Source organism: Kogia breviceps, chromosome 2 (assembly GCF_026419965.1).
Source record: "Kogia breviceps isolate mKogBre1 chromosome 2, mKogBre1 haplotype 1, whole genome shotgun sequence".
In the NCBI taxonomy this organism is placed as follows: domain Eukaryota; kingdom Metazoa; phylum Chordata; class Mammalia; order Artiodactyla; family Physeteridae; genus Kogia; species Kogia breviceps.
This window is the reverse complement of record NC_081311.1, coordinates 164,958,093-164,977,647: the sequence shown is the minus strand read 5'-3', so window position 1 is coordinate 164,977,647 and position 19,555 is coordinate 164,958,093. Positions and strand designations below refer to the sequence as shown.

At 37.4% G+C, this 19,555-nt stretch overlaps 1 protein-coding gene across 3 annotated transcripts in view; it reads right to left on the bottom strand.

Annotated features, from left to right (window-relative positions):
• PLCL1 (phospholipase C like 1 (inactive)) overlaps positions 1-19,555 on the bottom strand; it is a 364,454-nt gene that overhangs the window by 61,325 nt on the left and 283,574 nt on the right. For all 3 annotated transcript variants that reach the window (XM_059054288.2, XM_067026503.1, XM_067026504.1), the window contains exons 2-3: positions 16,181-18,655; positions 13,279-13,482 (exon numbers count right to left, since the gene is read on the bottom strand). In XM_059054288.2, the coding sequence (XP_058910271.2) occupies positions 13,279-13,482; positions 16,181-18,655 (2,679 nt within the window). The remainder of the gene's footprint in view (positions 1-13,278; positions 13,483-16,180; positions 18,656-19,555) is intronic.

Genomic DNA, 19,555 nt, shown 5'->3' with positions numbered 1-19,555 from the left:
GATGAAATGTCCTATAAATATCAATTAAATATATGTGGTCTATTGTGTCATTTAAAGCTTGTGTTTCCTTAATTTTCTGTTTGGATGATCTGTCCATTGGTGTAAGTGAGGTGTTAAAGTCCCCCACTATTATTGTGTTTCTGTTGATTTCCTCTTTTAGAGCTGTGAGCAGTTGCCTTATGTACTGAGGTGCTCCTATGTTGGGTGCATATATACTTATAATTGTTATATCTTCTTCTTGGATTGATCCTTTGATCATTACACAGTGTCCTTCCTTGTCTCTTGTAACATTCTTTAGTTTAAAGTCTATTTTATCTCATATGAGTATTGCTATTCCAGCTTTCTTTCGATTTCCATTTGCATGGAATATCTTTTTCCATCCCCTCACTTTCAGTGTGAATGTGTCCCTAGGTCTGAAGTGGGTCTCTTGTAGACAGCATATATATGGGTTTTGTTTTTGTACCCATTCAGCAAGCCTGTGTCTTTTGGTTGGAACATTTAATCCATTCACATTTAAGGTAATTATTGATATATATGTTCTTATTACAATTTTCTTAATTTGGGGGCGTTTGTTTTTGTAGGTCCTTTTCTTCTCTTGTGTTTCCTACTTAGAGAAGTTCCTTTAGCATTTGTTGTAGAGCTGGTTTGGTGGTGCTGAATTCTCTTAGCTTTTGCTTGTCTGTAAAGTTTTTGATTTCTCCATCGAATCTGAATGAGATCCTTGATGGGTAGAGTAATCGTGGTTGTAGGTTCTTCCTTTTCATCACTTTAAGTATATCATGCCACTCCCTTTTGGCTTGTAGAGTTTCTGCTGAGAAATCAGCTGTTAACCTTATGGGAGCTCCCTTGTATGTTACTTGTCATTTTTTCCCTTGCTGCTTTCAATAATTTTTCTTTGTCTTTAATTTTTGCCAATTTGATTACTATGTGTCTCAGAGCGTTTCTCCTTGGGTTTATCCTGTATGGGACTCTCTGAGCTTCCTGGACTTGGTGGCTATTTCCTTTCCCATGCTAGGGAAGTTTTCGACTATATTCTCTTCAAATATTTTCTCGGGTCTTTTCTCTCTCTCTTCTCCTTCTGGGACCCCTATAATGTTAGTGCTATTGCATTTAATATTGTCTCAGAGGTCTCTTAGGCTGTCTTCATTTCTTTTCCTTCTTTTTTCTTTATTCTGTTATGCAGCAGTGAATTCCACCATTCTGTCTTCCAGGTCACTTATCCGTTCTTCTGCCTCAGTTATTCTGCTATTGTTTCCTTCTAGTGTATTTTTCATTTCAGTTATTGTATTGTTCATCTCTGTTTGCTTGTTCTTTAATTCTTCTAGATCTTTGTTAAACATTTCTTGCATCCTCTCGATCTTTGCCTCCATATTTTTTTTGAGGTCCTTCTACCTTTTCATCTTGTCTATCTTTCTGTGAATGTGTTTTTTGTTCCACAGGCTGCAGGATTGTAGTTCTTCTTGCTTCTGCTGTCTGCCCTCTGGTGGATGAGGCTATCCACCTTACATGTTCTTAATTCCCTTTCAGATTGAGTACTGAAAGCTAAACATACAGCTTTTAGTGGGATTATACCTATGGAAAATATAATATTCAAGTATCAGAAGATAAACTTTAAAACTTTATTACTTATGTGAGGCAAAATAAATTCAGGAGCAAACATACAACAAACACTATGATTCAAGTTCTCTTCAAAATCTTCCAAGTAAATATTTGTTAACCTCATAGTGTAAGAAGTTTGTTTTTCCCATTTTCTAATAGTCCACTTCATAAAGATATAGTCAAGTGTGATTTAACCTTCAACATAGAAGAGTATCCCCGAGGATAACTTTAAAACCTTTAGTAAGAAAATTCATAACCTTAAAACACCTCATAATTAATATTCTCAGAACTTAAAATCATTATTCATGTAAACTTTTGTCATAAGAGCATTTGATCCTCTTCTCTATGGTAACAGCTTCCACTGTATTTAGAAGAATAATTTTATTCTATTTTCTGCAGTCAACTTTCAATTCTTAGTAGTTACAGAGAAAACAAATAAGATGGATGGCTGAAATGTACCAACAATTCCAAACCACAGTTAAATCAACAACTTCAACCTTTCCCCCCAGCTAAGTAATTTATCTACGTTGTTAGGAAGGGAAAATGGTTGTTTTGAGTTTCATCTCCTTCCTAGATCTCTAGAGATCCTGACGGAAATGACATACAAAGTGCTAAAGCCAAGGAGAGAAGGTGAGAAGCATGTCTTCAGATAATCCGCCAGCTGGGTAGTCAGTAGACAGCCAGCCAAGGCTGGATTGACTCAGTCGATAGAATCTGGCAGCAGCCTGACTTACATATCTGATGTCTCAGCCTGAGCTCCCAGTTGCCTTTGCTGTTATAGTAATACAAAGAGCTTTTCTTTGGTTCTGTCACATGAACATCTCCTAATGCATCTTCCTAGCCAAGGCTTTGAATCTAAAAGAATAGAGGACTTACCCAGATAAAGGTTGGCATTACTTTAAGCATTAAATGTGTCCTGAACTGGGGAGTGTAAAGTTGTCATTTAAGATCAAAATCATTTATTTGAAACAAAAACTTTACTGAAGGGGACAGTAATGCTTTTACTCAAAGGTAGATTAAATTGTCTAACCTGTGTGAAAAAAACTGTTTTCCCAGCTCAATAGGGAGTTTGATTAATTGCCTAGGATCATTGCAGAGTCAATGTAACTATTTAATGGTACTGAAAAGATGAGATTTCATCAAATCATGACTCAGAAACATTCCATAGATGCCAATTTTATCCTGAATTACATCTAAGTCCTTAGAACCACAGAACTTTATATCTAGAAGTAACCTTAATAACCATCTGTCATGGACAACCCCATTTTGCAAATGAAAAAACTCAGGCCCAATTGACTTACCTTAAGCCACATGGCCAGTTAGTGGAAAAGTTTAGACTAGAACTCAGGCATTCCTGAGGTGCAGACATTATAAACTGTTCTGTGCTGCTAATATTATATTAGAGTGTAGAATTCCTATTGCAAGTGCAAGTTGGTGATAAACATTTTATAAATTAGAATTGACCAAGTAGAGCAACATGAAACATTTTTGCCATGACTTCTTCCCCCTCCAAGTTAGACTTGCAACACACATGAACCAGTATAGATATTCTTCCTATGAAACCTAGTAAGCAGTGTACTTACGTGTGTCCACTGTTTTTTCAGGAAGGAGTTATCAAATTTGGAAAGGCAATCATTTAAGAATATGTGAGTCAAGAAAAAGTCAATCTGCTCTAGACCTATTAAGACTGAAATAATTAATCTGTCTCTAACTTCCTTCTAATCAAATGCTGGGTTTTAGTTTTTAGTTCTATACTGGCTCATCTGTTCAAATTGTTTAAAATAAGACTTGAATTTTATTAAACTTGGTACATTTTAATATCTGATTGCTGTTATAAATACATTTGCTAAGTAGAATGAAGATAATTTCCTTTAATTTTTGATTTACTTAAACATTTTAAATCAGATGGTTAAAAAGCACTCTTGATAGATGGGCATCTTTTGGTTTTAAGCAAAGTCAATCCTATAAGACTGCTAATTTTGGGTGAAACAGGAACACATATAAGGTTAGAACATTTGCAAGTTTACTGGAAATCCACTGCCTTTGGTGTATGTGATGAAGTAAGTATTCTCTGTCCTGGAACCAGCTCTGAATCACTTTTTCTGGCCTGATTTATAATAGAGCAGGACAGGGGAACTCACACAGAGCAGGCCAAAGGACCTCTGTCTCCACATCAGTAATAGTACTGCATGAGCAGCTTTCTGCATAAAAGGATCATTTTACCTTTTCTTTTCTCCAGTTGTTCTGTTTCCAAAATATAGTTGTCAGCTATATATTGAGTAATCATTAGAAATGTTTGTTTTTATCCCATTATGATTAAAATTTAGTTCATTCATAAAATTACCAGGTGACTAAACTTCATGAACTTTCTCCAGAATTTTCAGGCCAATTTGATGATCTCACACTGCCTTAAACTAAAACTGCTTCAAGAACTTGAATATTCAGGAATGCAAAGCAAACTTCGAGGATTCGTGCACAATATTCCAAAAAGGTGTCCCCCTGAGATACATACTTATTGATGCATCTGTGATATCCTGTGTCGTTGGGACCCTGGTACCAAGTGGAAATGCTGCCAACTCTCAAGATGCTGACATTTCCCCCAATATACAGAAAATGTATCACAAGACATTGCCACACCCAAGAGTAAAAGAAGTTTCAATGCACTAAATGCACAACATCTTGTTTTTAAATAACCAGCTCTGGTTGAGCACATGCCAGTGGGCTGTTCTTTTTTTTCCACGTTCCATTACTACACAACCCAACGTACTTTTTAAAATGCAAACTAATATAAAGTTTCACACAAACTTCATAAGGAGAGAGAATGATGGAGAGAGAGTGCCTTTGACTTAATTTCAATCTAAATTTATTTCAATAAGTAAAACTACATTGGGAGACTGCTGACAACTTTTTCCCATCCTGAGAGAAGAGACTGTATTTAATCCAACCATTATGTTTGGCTTAATTGTGATACCCGCCAGTGTACTGATTCCATTGCAAGAGTGATAAAAGATACTGATTAGCTCTTTTTGCTAGATTCCTAGTCATGCTAACAGAATCAACTGTTCTCCAAATCACACAAGAGAGGAAAAGATTAAATTACCCTTGACTCATGTTCTCTAGGTTGCTTTGATTTTATGTTCAGAAAATCTGTCGCTCATATCATAGCTAAGTTTTAACTTTTATGTTAATGTTAAATAATTCAGCACAGCAGTCACCTTCAGAGAATGCTTTTGGTTTATTTTTTACAGTTGCAATCCCCTGTAACTATTCCACCTCTGATTGCTATGTTTAAAACACTAACTACCCAAAAGTGTTCACATTAATTTAAAACACTTAAGAGGACCAAAATATGTTAGGCAATACTTCTTGACTATGCATGAAAAATTAGACAGGTGAGAACAACAGAAAAGTAAAAATTCAGCTAATTAAAGAAAAAATATACAAAGTTTAGACAATATTTTTCTTTCAAAACTATTTGCAAATAAAATTCTGCTGAGCACTGGGTGAGATGGGGTGAAAGTCGGGGACGGGGTATAGTATATTACAAGTCACTGTGAAAAGTCCACCATAAGGACTCAAGGTCCTTAGGCTCCAGCTCAGGACATAAAACATCATCTGGTTCACTGTCTGAACACTGTGTGACTCTGTCCTTCCCCTTTTTAAGGGTAAATCTCGCCTTCCTATCAGCATTTCCCATTCCTCAAGGACAGAAATTTTGCTTCATACAATTTCTTTCCTCCAGCGACTTGCATAGTAGTGACATGTGTGCAAAATGTGTTTGTTGAATTGACTAATCAAAGCCTAAGGACATACACAAAATGATACATCAAAAGAGAAAGTGTTGTGTTACAAGCGGCAAATATGCATGCTCCCATCTCATTGTACTTACATTTCTCTCTGTTGAAAGAGCTGTCATGCTTTGCACTATGGCTATTTGTGCTGATACCTCTCTCTGTTTATTCATCTCTGTATCGCACACAATCTACTAAAATTCTTTATAGTTGGTATGAGTTGAATGTCGTGAATAAAGTCAATAAATGAATTTTTTCTTAAAGTCAGTTTTGCAAGAGGTTAGGACAAAGGGCTGGACTTAGGTTGATGGGGAGCGAATTAAGTCTAGGAAGTCATTTGAAGTGGTATAGAATAGAAATACAAAGGATAGAGAATGAAAAGTACATGGCAAATAAATCAGCTTGACTGAAGGAGAAGGTTCAAATAGATGGAAATGGGAGATGAGGGTGGCAAAACAGGCAGCATGGTGGGTGAAGGCTTTGCAAGGCTAGTTAAAGATCAAAAATGGAATCTGAGGATGATTATCCCCATTGTTGAATTAGAGAAAGGTAGAGACTAGATGGAGGACTAGTCAGCCTATTGAAAAATTCAGGTGGGAGGAGAAGAGAGCCTGTTGAGAACCTTGGCTGTGTCAATGTAAGGAAATGGATACACATGAGAAATATGGTGACGAAAGAAGCAGTAGCTCTCATTGATGTTGAATTGTAAATAAAAAGACCTTATAGAATAGCCAAGACATACATATATATATATATATATATATATATATGTATATATACACACACACATACACACACACACACACACACAATGGAATACTACCCAGCCATAGAAAAGAATGAAATAATGCCATTTGCAGCAATGTGGATGGACCTAGAGATTATCATACTAAACAAAGAAAGTCAGAAAGAGAAAGACAAATACCATTTGATATCACTTATATGTGGAATCTAAAACATGACACAAATGAACCTATCTATGAAACAAAACCAGACACACAGATATAGAGAACAGACTTGTGGTTGCTAAGGGGGAGAGGAGCTAGGGGTGGGAACGATTGGGAGTTTGGGATTAGCAGAGGCAAACTATTTATATATAGGATGGATAAATAACAAGGTCCTACTATATAGCATGGGAAACTATATTCAATATCCTGTGACAAACCATAATTGAAAAGAATATATATGTGTGTGTGTGTATGTATGTATAACTGAGTCACTTTGCTGTACAACAGAAATTAACACAACATTGCAAATCAACTAGACTTCAATAATTTTTTTAAAGACCTCAGGGGGTCTTCCCTGGTGGTGCAGTGGTTGAGAGTCCGCCTGCCGATGAAGGGGGCACGGATTCGTGACCCGGTCCGGGAGGATCCCACATGCCGCGGAGAGGCTGGGCCCGTGAGCCATGGCCGCTGAGCCTGCGCATCCGGAGCCTGTGCTCCTCAAAGGGAGAGGCCACAACAGTGAGAGGCCCGCGTACCGAAAAAAAAAAAAAAAAAAAAAGACCTCAGGACTTCCCCAGCAGTCCAGTGGTTAAGACTCTGCCTTCTAATGCAGGAGGCGTGGGTTCGATCCCTGATCGAAGATCCCACATGCCGTGGGGTGCAGCCAAAAACTTTTAAAAAGACCTCATTGGAGTTAATATATATAGAGAGAAAGAAGAGTTGAAAATCACTTGGAGGAAATGAGGACCATTGGCTTGGTGTTATCTTTTGCAGGGGTCAGAAAAGGAAAAATGAATACCTAGGGAACTAAAAAATGAACCCAGTTTTTGACCTATTACATTTCTATTGTTTGTTCTTGAGACACCTAGGTGATGTCCTGTAATCAAATGTAGAAGTGTGACTAAAGTAAAATTTTAGGGCTGAGGCTAGAGATGGGTTTTGAAAGTAATGTACAATGTCCATGCATTAAAAGCACCACTGTAAAAGGAAAAAAGTCTAACCTAGACAAAGAAATTTTGATAATGTTCTACTGAAATTGCAATGTATTTCCCAATGTAACCACCCACCGTTACAACCTTGTGTTCAATGATGAGGAACATAAGCGGATCACCAATGATCCACTTGTAAGCCTGGTTTGGACCTTACCAGGTCGCCTGCCCTGACTGTAAGTTATTGGAGCACAGGGGCTGCTGTACCTCCCACTGCATGAACACAGACGGCTTCCCAGGGGAGAAACTCAGTAAATGTTTGTAAAATTAAACATCTCCGTTCCTGGCTCTAGCACTAAGCAATTCTTTCAGTAACTAATTTTTATTTTTAACAACCCCAAGGTTAATCCTAAACAACAAAAAAAGAAAACCTTACCTTTTATTTGCAAAACATAATTATACTACTTTAACAGTCTTAAAAGACTTAGCAGTGACGCTATGACCTACATTAGTGGATATTTTCTTAGAGAACATGAAAATCCAGAGTGGGGAAGTGACGCTTGCTCTTTCGGAGACCAGAGCTCCACCCCCGCCCCACTCCCCCCCCCCGCCTCGCCTCCCCCAGCAAATCGCGGGGCAATAAAGGGACAAGTCACTTAGAAATGGCATTCTGATTTTAAATTAAGGTTTGGGGAGTTTCTGAAAAACTGTCTGATGACCACAGAGCCACCAAAATGGCACTGCGGCAAGGAGTCTAACACCACAGCTCTCCTCTGTGTGTCTTTAGCCTGGGAAGGAGACATCAATTCCACCTTCAATGTTTAGAGCCTGTTCTACTTGCTTGAGTTATTGATTAATAATGTTCCCAGTTTGCTTTAGTGCTTTTCAGAAGCTGTCACTTCCCACTTCTGGCTGTGACATGTATGTGATATATCAATCAGGAAAGTCACCTCTGCTTTTGTTGCCCTAAATATCAGCCAGGCATTTACATAGCTACATCCCTATTCAGAGCATTGAGGGAGATTGTAGACAGGGATGCTCTTCAGTAAAATTGCAATTATTTGAGCAACTTCACCCCCACCTTACCCAGACTTGGGGAACACTCTGTCATTAGGATCTCTTCCTTTCCCCAGGTAAAAAACTGGCTGTAGGACAGGATACGTTACAACCATCCAAAGGTACAAATTACTGATAACCCAACGTGTTACTACTTACTGAGATGTTTTTGCATTTTTAAAGAGAGTAAATGTCTTAACCCTAAGGAATTTATTATAATTTTGAAATTTCAAGTACCAGTAAGCAGATAGAAAATATATGTCTTAAATAAGATCTGAAATGGGGGTAGGGGTTGTCTTCTGAAATTATGCCATGTAAATAAATCCACTCTATTATGGATATATTTGGCTTTTGATTCCTTCATACCAACACAGATACTATAATTTTAATTTCAGTATAAGATGACCTTTAAGACTGAATTTCCAAAACTCTCTAGAGGAAATATTTCCAAATATTAAATTAGCCAGTGTTTGGTAAAGAATAGGACCATCTCAGGTCATTAGGGAAAAGCTAAATTTAGAAAAAAAAAAAATCTGTGCAGATGAACTCAAGGTCAATGTTTTCTAGAATATTTTCATTTTATTTCCTGATGATAAGTAGTAGAGTCTGATGCACTCAAGTTGACTTTCAATAAATGTAGGTTACCTGGTTGCCTGATTTGTTTCTTTTGATACTGAAATAGGCCGAACATTTGTATCTGTTCAGAAATGATTTCAGGATGCTTTTTATTCTAAACATAATCTGTATTCTTTTTTTAGTGGTTACAACAGCTCCTCTTGGATGGCATCTATACAGTTCATTACCATTTTTGAGAAATCTTTAAGCAACTTGAGCCTAAGTCGAGCACACAAGCTGCTCATTTGGGAATACCTGTCCCTTACCACCACCACCAGGCAATAAACCCTAGATTCGTCTTCTGCCTTAGTCACCCACATAAGTTTTTATGAATAGTCTCTGTGGGTCTTTTTTAAGCTTTAGTTTTAGAAGTTTTAGGTTTGCATAAAAGTTGAGCACAAAGTACAGCGAGTTCCCATGTCCCCTCTCACCCCACCTCACCCCCAGTTTTCCCCACTGTTAACATCTTGCATTAGTGTGGTATATTTACTACAATCGATGAGCCAATATTGATACTTTATTATTAGCTAAAGTTCGTAGTTCACATTAGGGTTAACTCTTTGTGTTGTACATTCTATGGGTTTTGGGTAATGCATAATGACATGCATCCACTACTATATTGTTATGCAGAATAGTTTCACTGGCCTAAAAATGCCCTGTGCTCCACCTATTCATCCCTCCCTCACCCTATCCTGCCCCCAGCCCCTTGCAGCTGCTCATCTTTTTTCCTGTCTCCATAGTTTTGCCTTAGTCTATAGGTTTCCAACTGTATGTGTAAGACAGGGAACAATTTGACTAGGGTAGGGTCATAGAGATAAAACAAAGGGGATTTAAAGATTTACCATGAAGCACATTCAAAGATAGCATGGGAACTACATTATTTTCACCAACTATATAGATGCATCTATTTATATTTTATTCAACTCACATTAATTGATAACATACTATGTGTCAGCAGTGCTTTAGGTGCTAGAGTTAACAATAGTAAGCAAGGCAGACAGCTTCTCTGCCCTCCTGGAGTGTATACTCAAATTGAGGGTAAAGGAGAAGGACAGAAATTAAACAAAAAGTCAAGTGTTTTCAGTACTGCCAAGTAAGATAATGGAAATCAAACAGGGTTACGTGATAGAGTGACAGTTGGAGACAGTGGTTAGGGAAGGCTTCTCTGAGGATATGACATCTGAGCTAAGAATTAAGAGATAAGAAGCAACTATCCATGCAAGAGAAGAACACTCCAAGCAGAGAGAACTGCAAGTAAAATGGCCTGGAGATGGGAACAAGCTGAGTCTGAAAGCCCACGTGACTGGGTGGAGTGAGCAGGAGAGAGTGTATGGGGGTGAGGCGGGGAGAAGCAGGTGAGATAGGTAGGCAAGGCTGGGTCTTAATTGGCCCTGTAAGCCACAGTAAGGAGTTTCAGTTTTATTTTAATGGGAAGCCACTGGAGGCAGGAAAGTGATATGATCTGATTTACGTTTTTTAATGATCACTCTGGATCTGCAGAGTATCCTAAAAGACATCTTTAAAATAAATACTAACATGAATACACCAAGAGTACTAAAGATGCCAACGAATACAATGCAAATCCTAAAGTAAAAATGGTGTTTCAAGATCATCCTGGCATGTCCTTATCCACAGCACCCCAGAAAAGAAATAACCAGCTGAGACATTAACAGTATTTTTGATTATGTCCACAGTCTGCCAAGTTTACCATTTGGTATAGGGATATTTACACTTAATTCCCTACCAAAATGAAAAATCATTTCCATAGGGAACTATAAATGAACACTTCATTAGATGTATCTCTGCTTTCCATGGGAATTCCCTGGCGGTCCAGTGGTTAGGACTCCACGCTTTCACTAACGAGGGCCCAAGTTCACTCCCTGGTTGGGGAACTAAGATCCCACAAGCCACGTGGCACGGCCAAAAAATAAAATTAAACTAAATTAAAAGAAGTATTTCTGCTTTTCACTATAGCCTTTTATTTTAAGCTTTGGAAAACCATGCTGTACCTGCAATTAGAAATTGCATTTTAGAAATACAAATGAGAAAAGGCTGATGTTCATATTTGGCCAGCAGATGCGGTACCAACACCATGGGACGCTTGCGGATGTGAAATGGAAATTGGCCGACCACAGTCCAGGTGCTTTTCTGCTTATTACAGGCCCAGCTCCAGGGGACCAGGCTCCCCTCTCAGTGAGTAATTTTTCTTTCTTAGCTTAAGAGAATTGGAACAATAAGTGATTTCCACTGTCTGTCTCTATGGCAACATGTACCCTAATTTCACCTCTTAGATGGCAACTATACCTATTCACTGAATAGCTTTCAGTCCCTACTATTATGATGAAAAAATTGATTTCATGAAAAATGCTATTTAGGTTATAAGCAAACTTATCCCCCAGCAACCATAAAGTACAGTTTGTAAGAGGTAAAATCATTCATAAGGAGAATATACTCTGTGGGCTTTTCTTCCTTTTCAGGTGTAGGATATTTATACCCAATGTCTCTCTTCTAGTTGTTTTTGGATGATAAAATATTGTTCTTTTCTTCCTTAACATTTTTTTATTTCATTATGAAAATTAGTCCGGTTCATTGTAAAGAGTTTGGCAAATACAGAAAAAATATAGAGAAGCATATGCAAGAAAAATAAAACTCACTTTCCTTATTTAAAAATAATCACTATTAATATCCTGCTAGCATTTTAGATGTGTATACATATAAATAAAATTTCAATGCTATAGTGTATAGTTTTTTGTAACCAGACTCTTTCACAAAACATATTATGAGGAATTCTTCACATCATTAAGTATTCTCCTAACATACAATTTTAATGGTTTCAAAGGAGTCCATAATATGGCTTACTGTATTTTATTTAACTTATCCCTCTATGCTGACATTATTAACCATAAATGTTTATGTACACATCTATTGGCTTAGAATAAATCCCTGGATATGAAATACATGGATCAAATGGGATAAACATTTTAAATTATATTGCCAAATTTTCCCCCAAAATTATATCAATTTGTTTTCCCACTGAAGGTAGATGTATAAGAGTATCCATTTCCTTAAATTCTTTATCAGAGGTACAGTTTTTAAAAAGAAAAAAATTGCCAGTTTGATGGAGAGGGGAAGTATCTCATATTTCTTAAACATCTTAAATTTAAAACTTATTTTAAGGTTAAATATGTTTTTACATTTTCATTTTTTTTAGGGTGAGTAGATATATAAATTGCCTGTTCACCTCTGAAGCAAAGACTATTTGTTGTCCCCTAATATCCATTCTACCTCTGTTTCTTAGTAACAGAAGAGATGACTTTTAGTTGAGCACATAGCCCTTTAAAATAAAGACATTTCCCATTTTCATTTGCAGCTAAGTGTGTCTATGTGTCAACTCCAGGTAGGCAAATGTGATCTATGCTTTTTCAGAGAAACATCCTTAAAGGGAGAGGATAATGCCCTCTTTTTCCTCTTCATCATTCCTGATGGTTAGAATGCAGATATTATGGTTAGAGCTTCAACAGCCATTTTGGACCGTGAGGATATGCTAGAGATGGTGGAGCAGAAAGCTAGAGGGAGCCTAGGTTCTTAAGAATTTTATGGAAGTGCCACCCTGCATGGCTGGTTTCCAGATTTTTATGTGAGAAAATAAAACTTTGTATTTTTAAGCCATGATTAGTTTGCATTTTTAGTTTCACGAAGCTGAACTTAATCCTGACTGATGTAGATTAAGATTTTTTTTCTCATTGACTTTTATGTGATCTTTCTATTTTAAGGTTATTTACACTTTACCTGGTACACATGTCACACATTTTTCCAGTTTTTCATTTGGTCCTAATTTTTTATGGAATTAGGATATGCAGAAATATAGTTATTCTTAAATTTATTTGCTACTTAAATTCCATTATATATTCAGAAAAATCAGATAACAGTATTAGCTTAGAAATATAAATTCCAGAGAAATAGTTTGTCTCAACCATCACAAGGCAGTACTGAAGCATAATTTTACTTCCTATAGGTATGCGATTAAATCGTTACATTGCAGGCTAAAGTCATTTAGATGACGAGAAATTGCGTATACGTTTGAGGACTTAATCAATAATTCATTGCTTGCTAAAGCAGAGATTTTCCACTTTTAATCTGTGAAGCTCTAGATTCAAAGTATTGCCTCAGAGGTCTCCACTGGGGCTTAGGTGGGGCTGAGTGGGCCAGCTCTGCCTGCCACTCCCAGTTGAGGTTTTAAAGGCAGTCACTCTGTGTTGTTCACTGGAGTTCCACAAAAGATCCCCTGCCATATGATTTCCTCCCCACACAGAGAAAAAATAGAGAGTAACAATTTCCTACCAGATCATAAGCAGCCAGCATCTTTTTCTGCACATCTGGAATTGCTCCCAGAGGCTCCAGATGAGGAAAGTTGTCTTTCATCACAAGAGAGACGGAGGGAGTATTGTCACTGGTGATGAGCCGAGAGGACAGGGTCAACAGGCACTGCTTCAGACTGGCAATTGGAGGGAGTCCGCACAGTTCTTTAACAGACACTATGGCATTCTGTGGGGAAGAAAACATGGAATTACACTTCTGACCACATGACACATCCCCCCCAGCACTTCTAGGTTTACACAAAAGTATATTCATTAAAAGTATACCCTTAAATACATATGAAATTTGAAGCAAACTGGATTATAACCAACCAAAAATGTTGAGATATGCATAGAGATACCACGCTGAGCTAATGCACAACTACACTTCATCTTTCTCAGCTTTTAATAACTGCCACAAATATGCCACAAAGCAAAGCAGATTATGACCCAAGGCTACACAGTGCTTTTCAAAGCAGGGCTGTAGAATATTCTGGAATATCTGAAATGTTCTGGACAATGCGCACAAATTAATATTGGCTGATCGTGAATATCTTGTTAAATTTGTATCATCATGATCATAAAAGCATGTCAGTGGTTATACATTGGAGTGCATCTTCTTTGAGTTTTTCCCCCTCAAGGTAGCAGGCTGCTATTACTCATCATTCTCCTTTCACATAACCATCAGTGGTATTCCTTTGTCATCCCACCAGAAATGCACCTGACAGACACACATAATAAAACACATTTCATGTAAAGCTACATTTGTCCATGTGACAGGCATTTAAAAGATTCATTTGAAATAGAAATTATGCCGATTAACAATGAACAATACCTAACCTAATGCGTGTCTCATGAATTTAGTGACAATGATGGTATTCATTTTTCTAGTAATTAGGCTCTAAATAATCCTAAGGCAAAAAAATTTTGAGATGAGATAAATTATCAGTACCAACTGGAAAAATTTTATCTGTAGCCAACTCTCCTTATTATGTATTTTAAACATGCAAAGGACTTATTCCAAGAATTATATAGAACTACATAAAATCTACTTCTAATATATAAAGTCAGGTGTAGAAATGACTTATAACTAATCTAACATAGGGGTTTGTAATAGTTATAGAATTATGTCAGAAAAATTCAGGTAGATAATGCTGATATTTGGAGCCTATTTTTAAAATAGCAGCCAAGGCAACCCACCACAAGTTATACGTTTACAATCTAAGTATTTGTATGTGGTTTATGTAATATAGTATTTCCTACCATTTTGGTGATTTAAAATTGATTTTAAACCCATTCCAGAATTCCTCTGTGAAATAATGTAAAAATAAAGCTTTCACCAAGTCATGGTTTGGCGTTCAGCATCACATGACTAATAACCATGAATGATCATTGGGTTTTGGTGGTGGTTAATTCTGGATTTAAAGCTCAATATTCCTATTTATTAAATGCAATATTTGGGAAACTACTTAACTTCTTCAAGCTTGTTTTCTATTTTGAATGTAGGGATTTTTGGTGAAGGTTACTATAAAAATGTTAGTTAAAGGAGCAGACAAAGTAGATTGAAAAATATTCCTCTCCTGTTTTGCTCTCATACATAGACTCCTACTGCTTTTGCCAAACAATATCTTCTTGCACATTGCAGGGACTAAGCAAGCATTTGCTGTTTGATTGTTTCTTAGTAACATGAGCCTAGAATAAGCATATTAAATAGTCTTGAAGAAAACAGTTTGCAGCCATCTCTGATTAGAAGCATTAATGAAGGCAAGAAAACTGACATTAAATTCCTACATGCTAAGGCTGAGTAATTTACATATACTCTCATTTAATTCTCATAATAATCCTGTGATGTAATTATTACTATTTTTCTTACCTTATGAGGAGAAAACTGATGATCAGATATCTGAAATAATTTGCTCAAGATCACACAGGGATAGAGTTTAATCCAGAATCCATGTCCTTTCAATTAAAGCACATTTCTAAGAGAAGACTAAATAGTTTTCAACAAGTTCAAGTGCTGAATTTTGTCTGTTTATTAGTTTTCTTTGTTTCGTGCAGGGTAATTTATTATTACTGTACACAAACAACTAAGACATCATCTAATAGGCATTACATTTGTTTTATATGACTTCAAATACCCTTCTGTGTTCTTATCTGCAAATATTTTACATGTATACTTATAATTAGTATGCATGCGTTTGTATATATAAAATTTTGTATGTTACATGCACATATAATAGTTTATATTCTATTCTTTTCACACTGTTTCATATACACATTCCCATATATCAATTTGGTTTTGTACTAGGGACATTTAATGGATATATGAAGCATTTTGGTACATTGATACTCCATTAGCTGGCTTAGTTCAGGCCAGATTTAACATAGCATTCACCATTAGAAACATAAAATATATCTGTTTTACAGAAATAAAGTTACAGATGTGGAAAATAAACTTATGGTTACTGGGTGGGGGGGAGGGATAAATTGGAAGATTGGGATTGACACATACACACTATTATATATAAAATAAATAACTAATAAGGACCTACTGTATAGCACAGGGAACTCTATTCAATACTCTGTAATGGCCTGTATGAGAAAAGAATCTAAAAAAGAGTGGATATATGTATATGTATAACAGATTCACTTTGCTGTACAGCACAAACTAACACTACATTGTAAATCAACTATACCCCAATAAAAAAATTTTTTAATATCTGTTTTATCACAGGCAATACTGAACTTAATTCAGCAGTACATGGGTTTACACATCCTCTGTGATAATTTTTTGAGGAATCAGATCATTAGTAAAACACAAGGTTCACTGGTGAGAGAGGGGTCAGAAGACTCAGGGGTAAGGGAGGACAGTATGGGATTTTTCCTACCTGCATATTTTCTCTCATATCTATGGCTTCTCGTAAGGGATGAACTGCTATCTTAAAGATGTCATCTATGGTTTTAAGACCAATATTCCTGAGCATGGTATACTCCCGAACTTTCTTCCCCATTCTCACTGAAAGGCTGCGCTTCTGTGGCTTTCCTCCTCCACTTCTATTAGTTATTGCTATGTGGACAAAGAGAGTTACGTGCTCCATGATGTCACCCACAAAGGAGCGGAGGGGAACATGCCGATATCCAGGCTGCAAACATTCAAACGGTATTGTATATTGCCCTATAAACTCGTCTCCAATGTAGTCGTCATCCAGAACCACAAAACGGATCATGGCCAGCTCAGGCAGGTTCACTTGAAACTCAAATGTCTCATCAAAAATAGGATTATCACTGTTTTGTTGTACAGTTTTAGTTCTTTGTTCGGAACAGTCGGCTGGAATTCCATGTATCTCTATACACACGTAGGGATCTATGACATCCCCTTTGGCACAAGCTCCCTTGGGCTTTGGGAAGTTCTGACCACTGATGATCTTAATATGAAGCACTAGAGGAGACACCCCAGGTACAATGCCCTTTGTATTTGCACTGAAGTAAGAAACTTCATCTCGCATAATAGATGGCCTTAGAACATAACCACATCCTCCATTTTGAAGAAACCAGCCTGTGTGAAGGTCCATCATTGGACCCGGAGTCTGGAAATTCATTGCCACAATCTGACAGCCACAATTCCAAAAGTCCTGTGGATTCAAGTTACTGGAATCGATTCTCATGGCACTTGGATAGATTCGTGATAAGAACTTCTTATTATAGTTTACAAAATCCTCTGGGTATTCATTTGCAATTCGGCTGGCCTCTGTCTCACTAAATGAACAAATTTCCCAATAGTTTTGGCTTTTCATAGATAGTTCAAAATCCCTGTACTGAACAGATTTACAGATAGACACCAAGTCAGAGAGCTCCCTACACAGCGAGATTTGTTTCTGCTCACCATTGTAATCTACTGACATCCTTCGAGACATTTCAGCTTCTTCATCTTCGTCTGTAACGTCTCCTTCTAAAACATCTGGATCCGAAGGCAATTTCTTTCCTTTCACAATGATCATTCTTTTCAATTTTTCTGGTGATGGAAGGTAGGATTCTGACGGCAAAGGTGCTTCAGTATAGAGTTTACTGCCAAAGACCTTTTTCATCTGTTGAACCATTACCTTCTGCTGTGGTAGGGAGCAGTGATTCCCCAAGCAAAGAATGAGTGGGTACTCAGAAGCCACAAAGGCAAATTTATTTATCACCTCTATGACACTTCGAAAGGAAAGGTGTGTTGTCACGTTATTTCGATTACAAAGGATTGGTTCATTGTCTGAACCATCATTTACATCAAGTTCAATGCTTCGACAGCCCATTTTCAAAGCTCTAACATACCCGTTAATGTCAGCCGGCCCCCTGAACTGGTCTTCTATGAGATAGGTGTTGTGAGAGGCGTTGATGTAATAGTGAGATAATGGCTGGGTCATATCTTGGGCAACCTTTTTTTGTTCAGGATCAAAAATGTCACATTCTGGCGACAACAAATACTGGGTAAAGCCATCAATTGCAAGAAACCCTTTCTGACGTCCCTCTTCAGAAAGCTCATATCTCCGAATAATGTCTAAGCACATGTCCTCGGTGATATGGGTGACTCCTTGCTCAGCTTCTAAAAAAAGCATGAGATCATTGGCATCCAAATACTCTTTGTTTTTTGATATCTGTACAAGTAAGAAATACACTTCTGGCCTGGTGCAAAGTTCACAAAAAGCTTCACAAAACTCCTCTTCTGTCACTCGGGTGGTTAGCTTTTCTTTGCTCTTCTGGATTTCTTTAAACTTTAACCTGATCTTGGATTCCTTCAGGGTAGGGTTGAGTTGTTTTATTAACTCTACAGAGGTGTCTTCCAACATAATCCCATTCCCATCGATATCTGCTGCTTCAAACACCTTTTTTAACCACATAAACCTTGGTGTGTTCTGGTTGCCCTCCATAAAATCAAGGGGTTGCTTACTTCGAGAAACCAGATACCGTAACCCTGACACCCAGATGTTTGCTACATCTGCTGAATTGGCAACTAGGTCCAGAGACTCGTAGTTTTCCCCATGGAGTATGGAAAAGGCACAGTCCTCACAAATCTGATCAGCAAGGCCATTATTTCTAAATGTTTCTGTGTTCTTCCCCAGTCGGATCTCTTTTATGGCAGAAATATCAAGCTTAGCTTTCTCAAGGTCTTTCTTGGAAGGTTCCCAGCGAAGAGCTTGGAGGTCTGTGTCCAGAGTGAAAAAACGGTTGTAAATGCGAGAATTTGGTCGTACTTTCTTCAGTTCACAGCCAGCTTGCATGAAGCTGATGCAGTCGCTCGCGCTACTGATTTTCTTTTCTGATGGCATGCTGCTGAAAGACACAGTTTTCTTTCTTCCACCACATTTTTGGTTTGCAGGATCCTGTAAAGCAATTTGAAAATAATGAGTCAATTTCCTTTAGAAAATAAACAAATTCAGTAACACTCTATGAGTGCCTCAGACTCCATTCAGCTATTATGATTATTTGGACAGGAGCTAGCCTAAATTTTACCACTTCACTGTTTCAGAAAAGAGAAATTGCCAGGAAAATTGATATTATTAAGTTCAGGAAAAAAACTTATTTTTCCAACGCCTGTGTGTTCTTTGAAATAAAATCAAGTATTAACTACAAATCACTCTTATTTGTTCATTACAGTAGATTTCCTAAGATCATCTACCTGTTGGTACTTTGACAACCTTGCTCATGTGCCTATAGATATATGGAAGAAATAAAGCTGGATTTCTTTAAAAAGTTTTCCGCATTTATACTTTGCAACAGTTTAATTTTTATACTTAAAACTAGTTTAAATAATAGATTTTTACCTTAACATGCATTACATCAAAAATGGCTTACAGGGCTTCCCTGGTGGCGCAGTGGTTGAGAATCCGCCTGCCGATGCAGGGGACACGGGTTCGTGCCCCGGTCCGGGAAGATCCCACATGCCGCGGAGCGGCTGGGCCCGTGAGCCATGGCCGCTGAGCCTGTGCGTCCGGAGCCTGTGCTCCGCAACGGGAGAGGCCACAACAGTGAGAGGCCCGCGTACCACAAAAACCAAAAAAAAAAAAAAAAAAAAAAAAAAAAATGGCTTACAATATAGCTTAACTAAAAAAAAAAAAAAAAAATCACTTTTTTTCCCCAAATTATTTTGAAGAATAAAGGCAACTTGAAAGTCAGATTGAGACCTAACAATAGACAAATGACTCTCACTTGAGCAATTTTTCAGACATAGGTAAACAATTTAAATGAACATTATGATAGAGTTGCCATAGGATCCAGCAAAA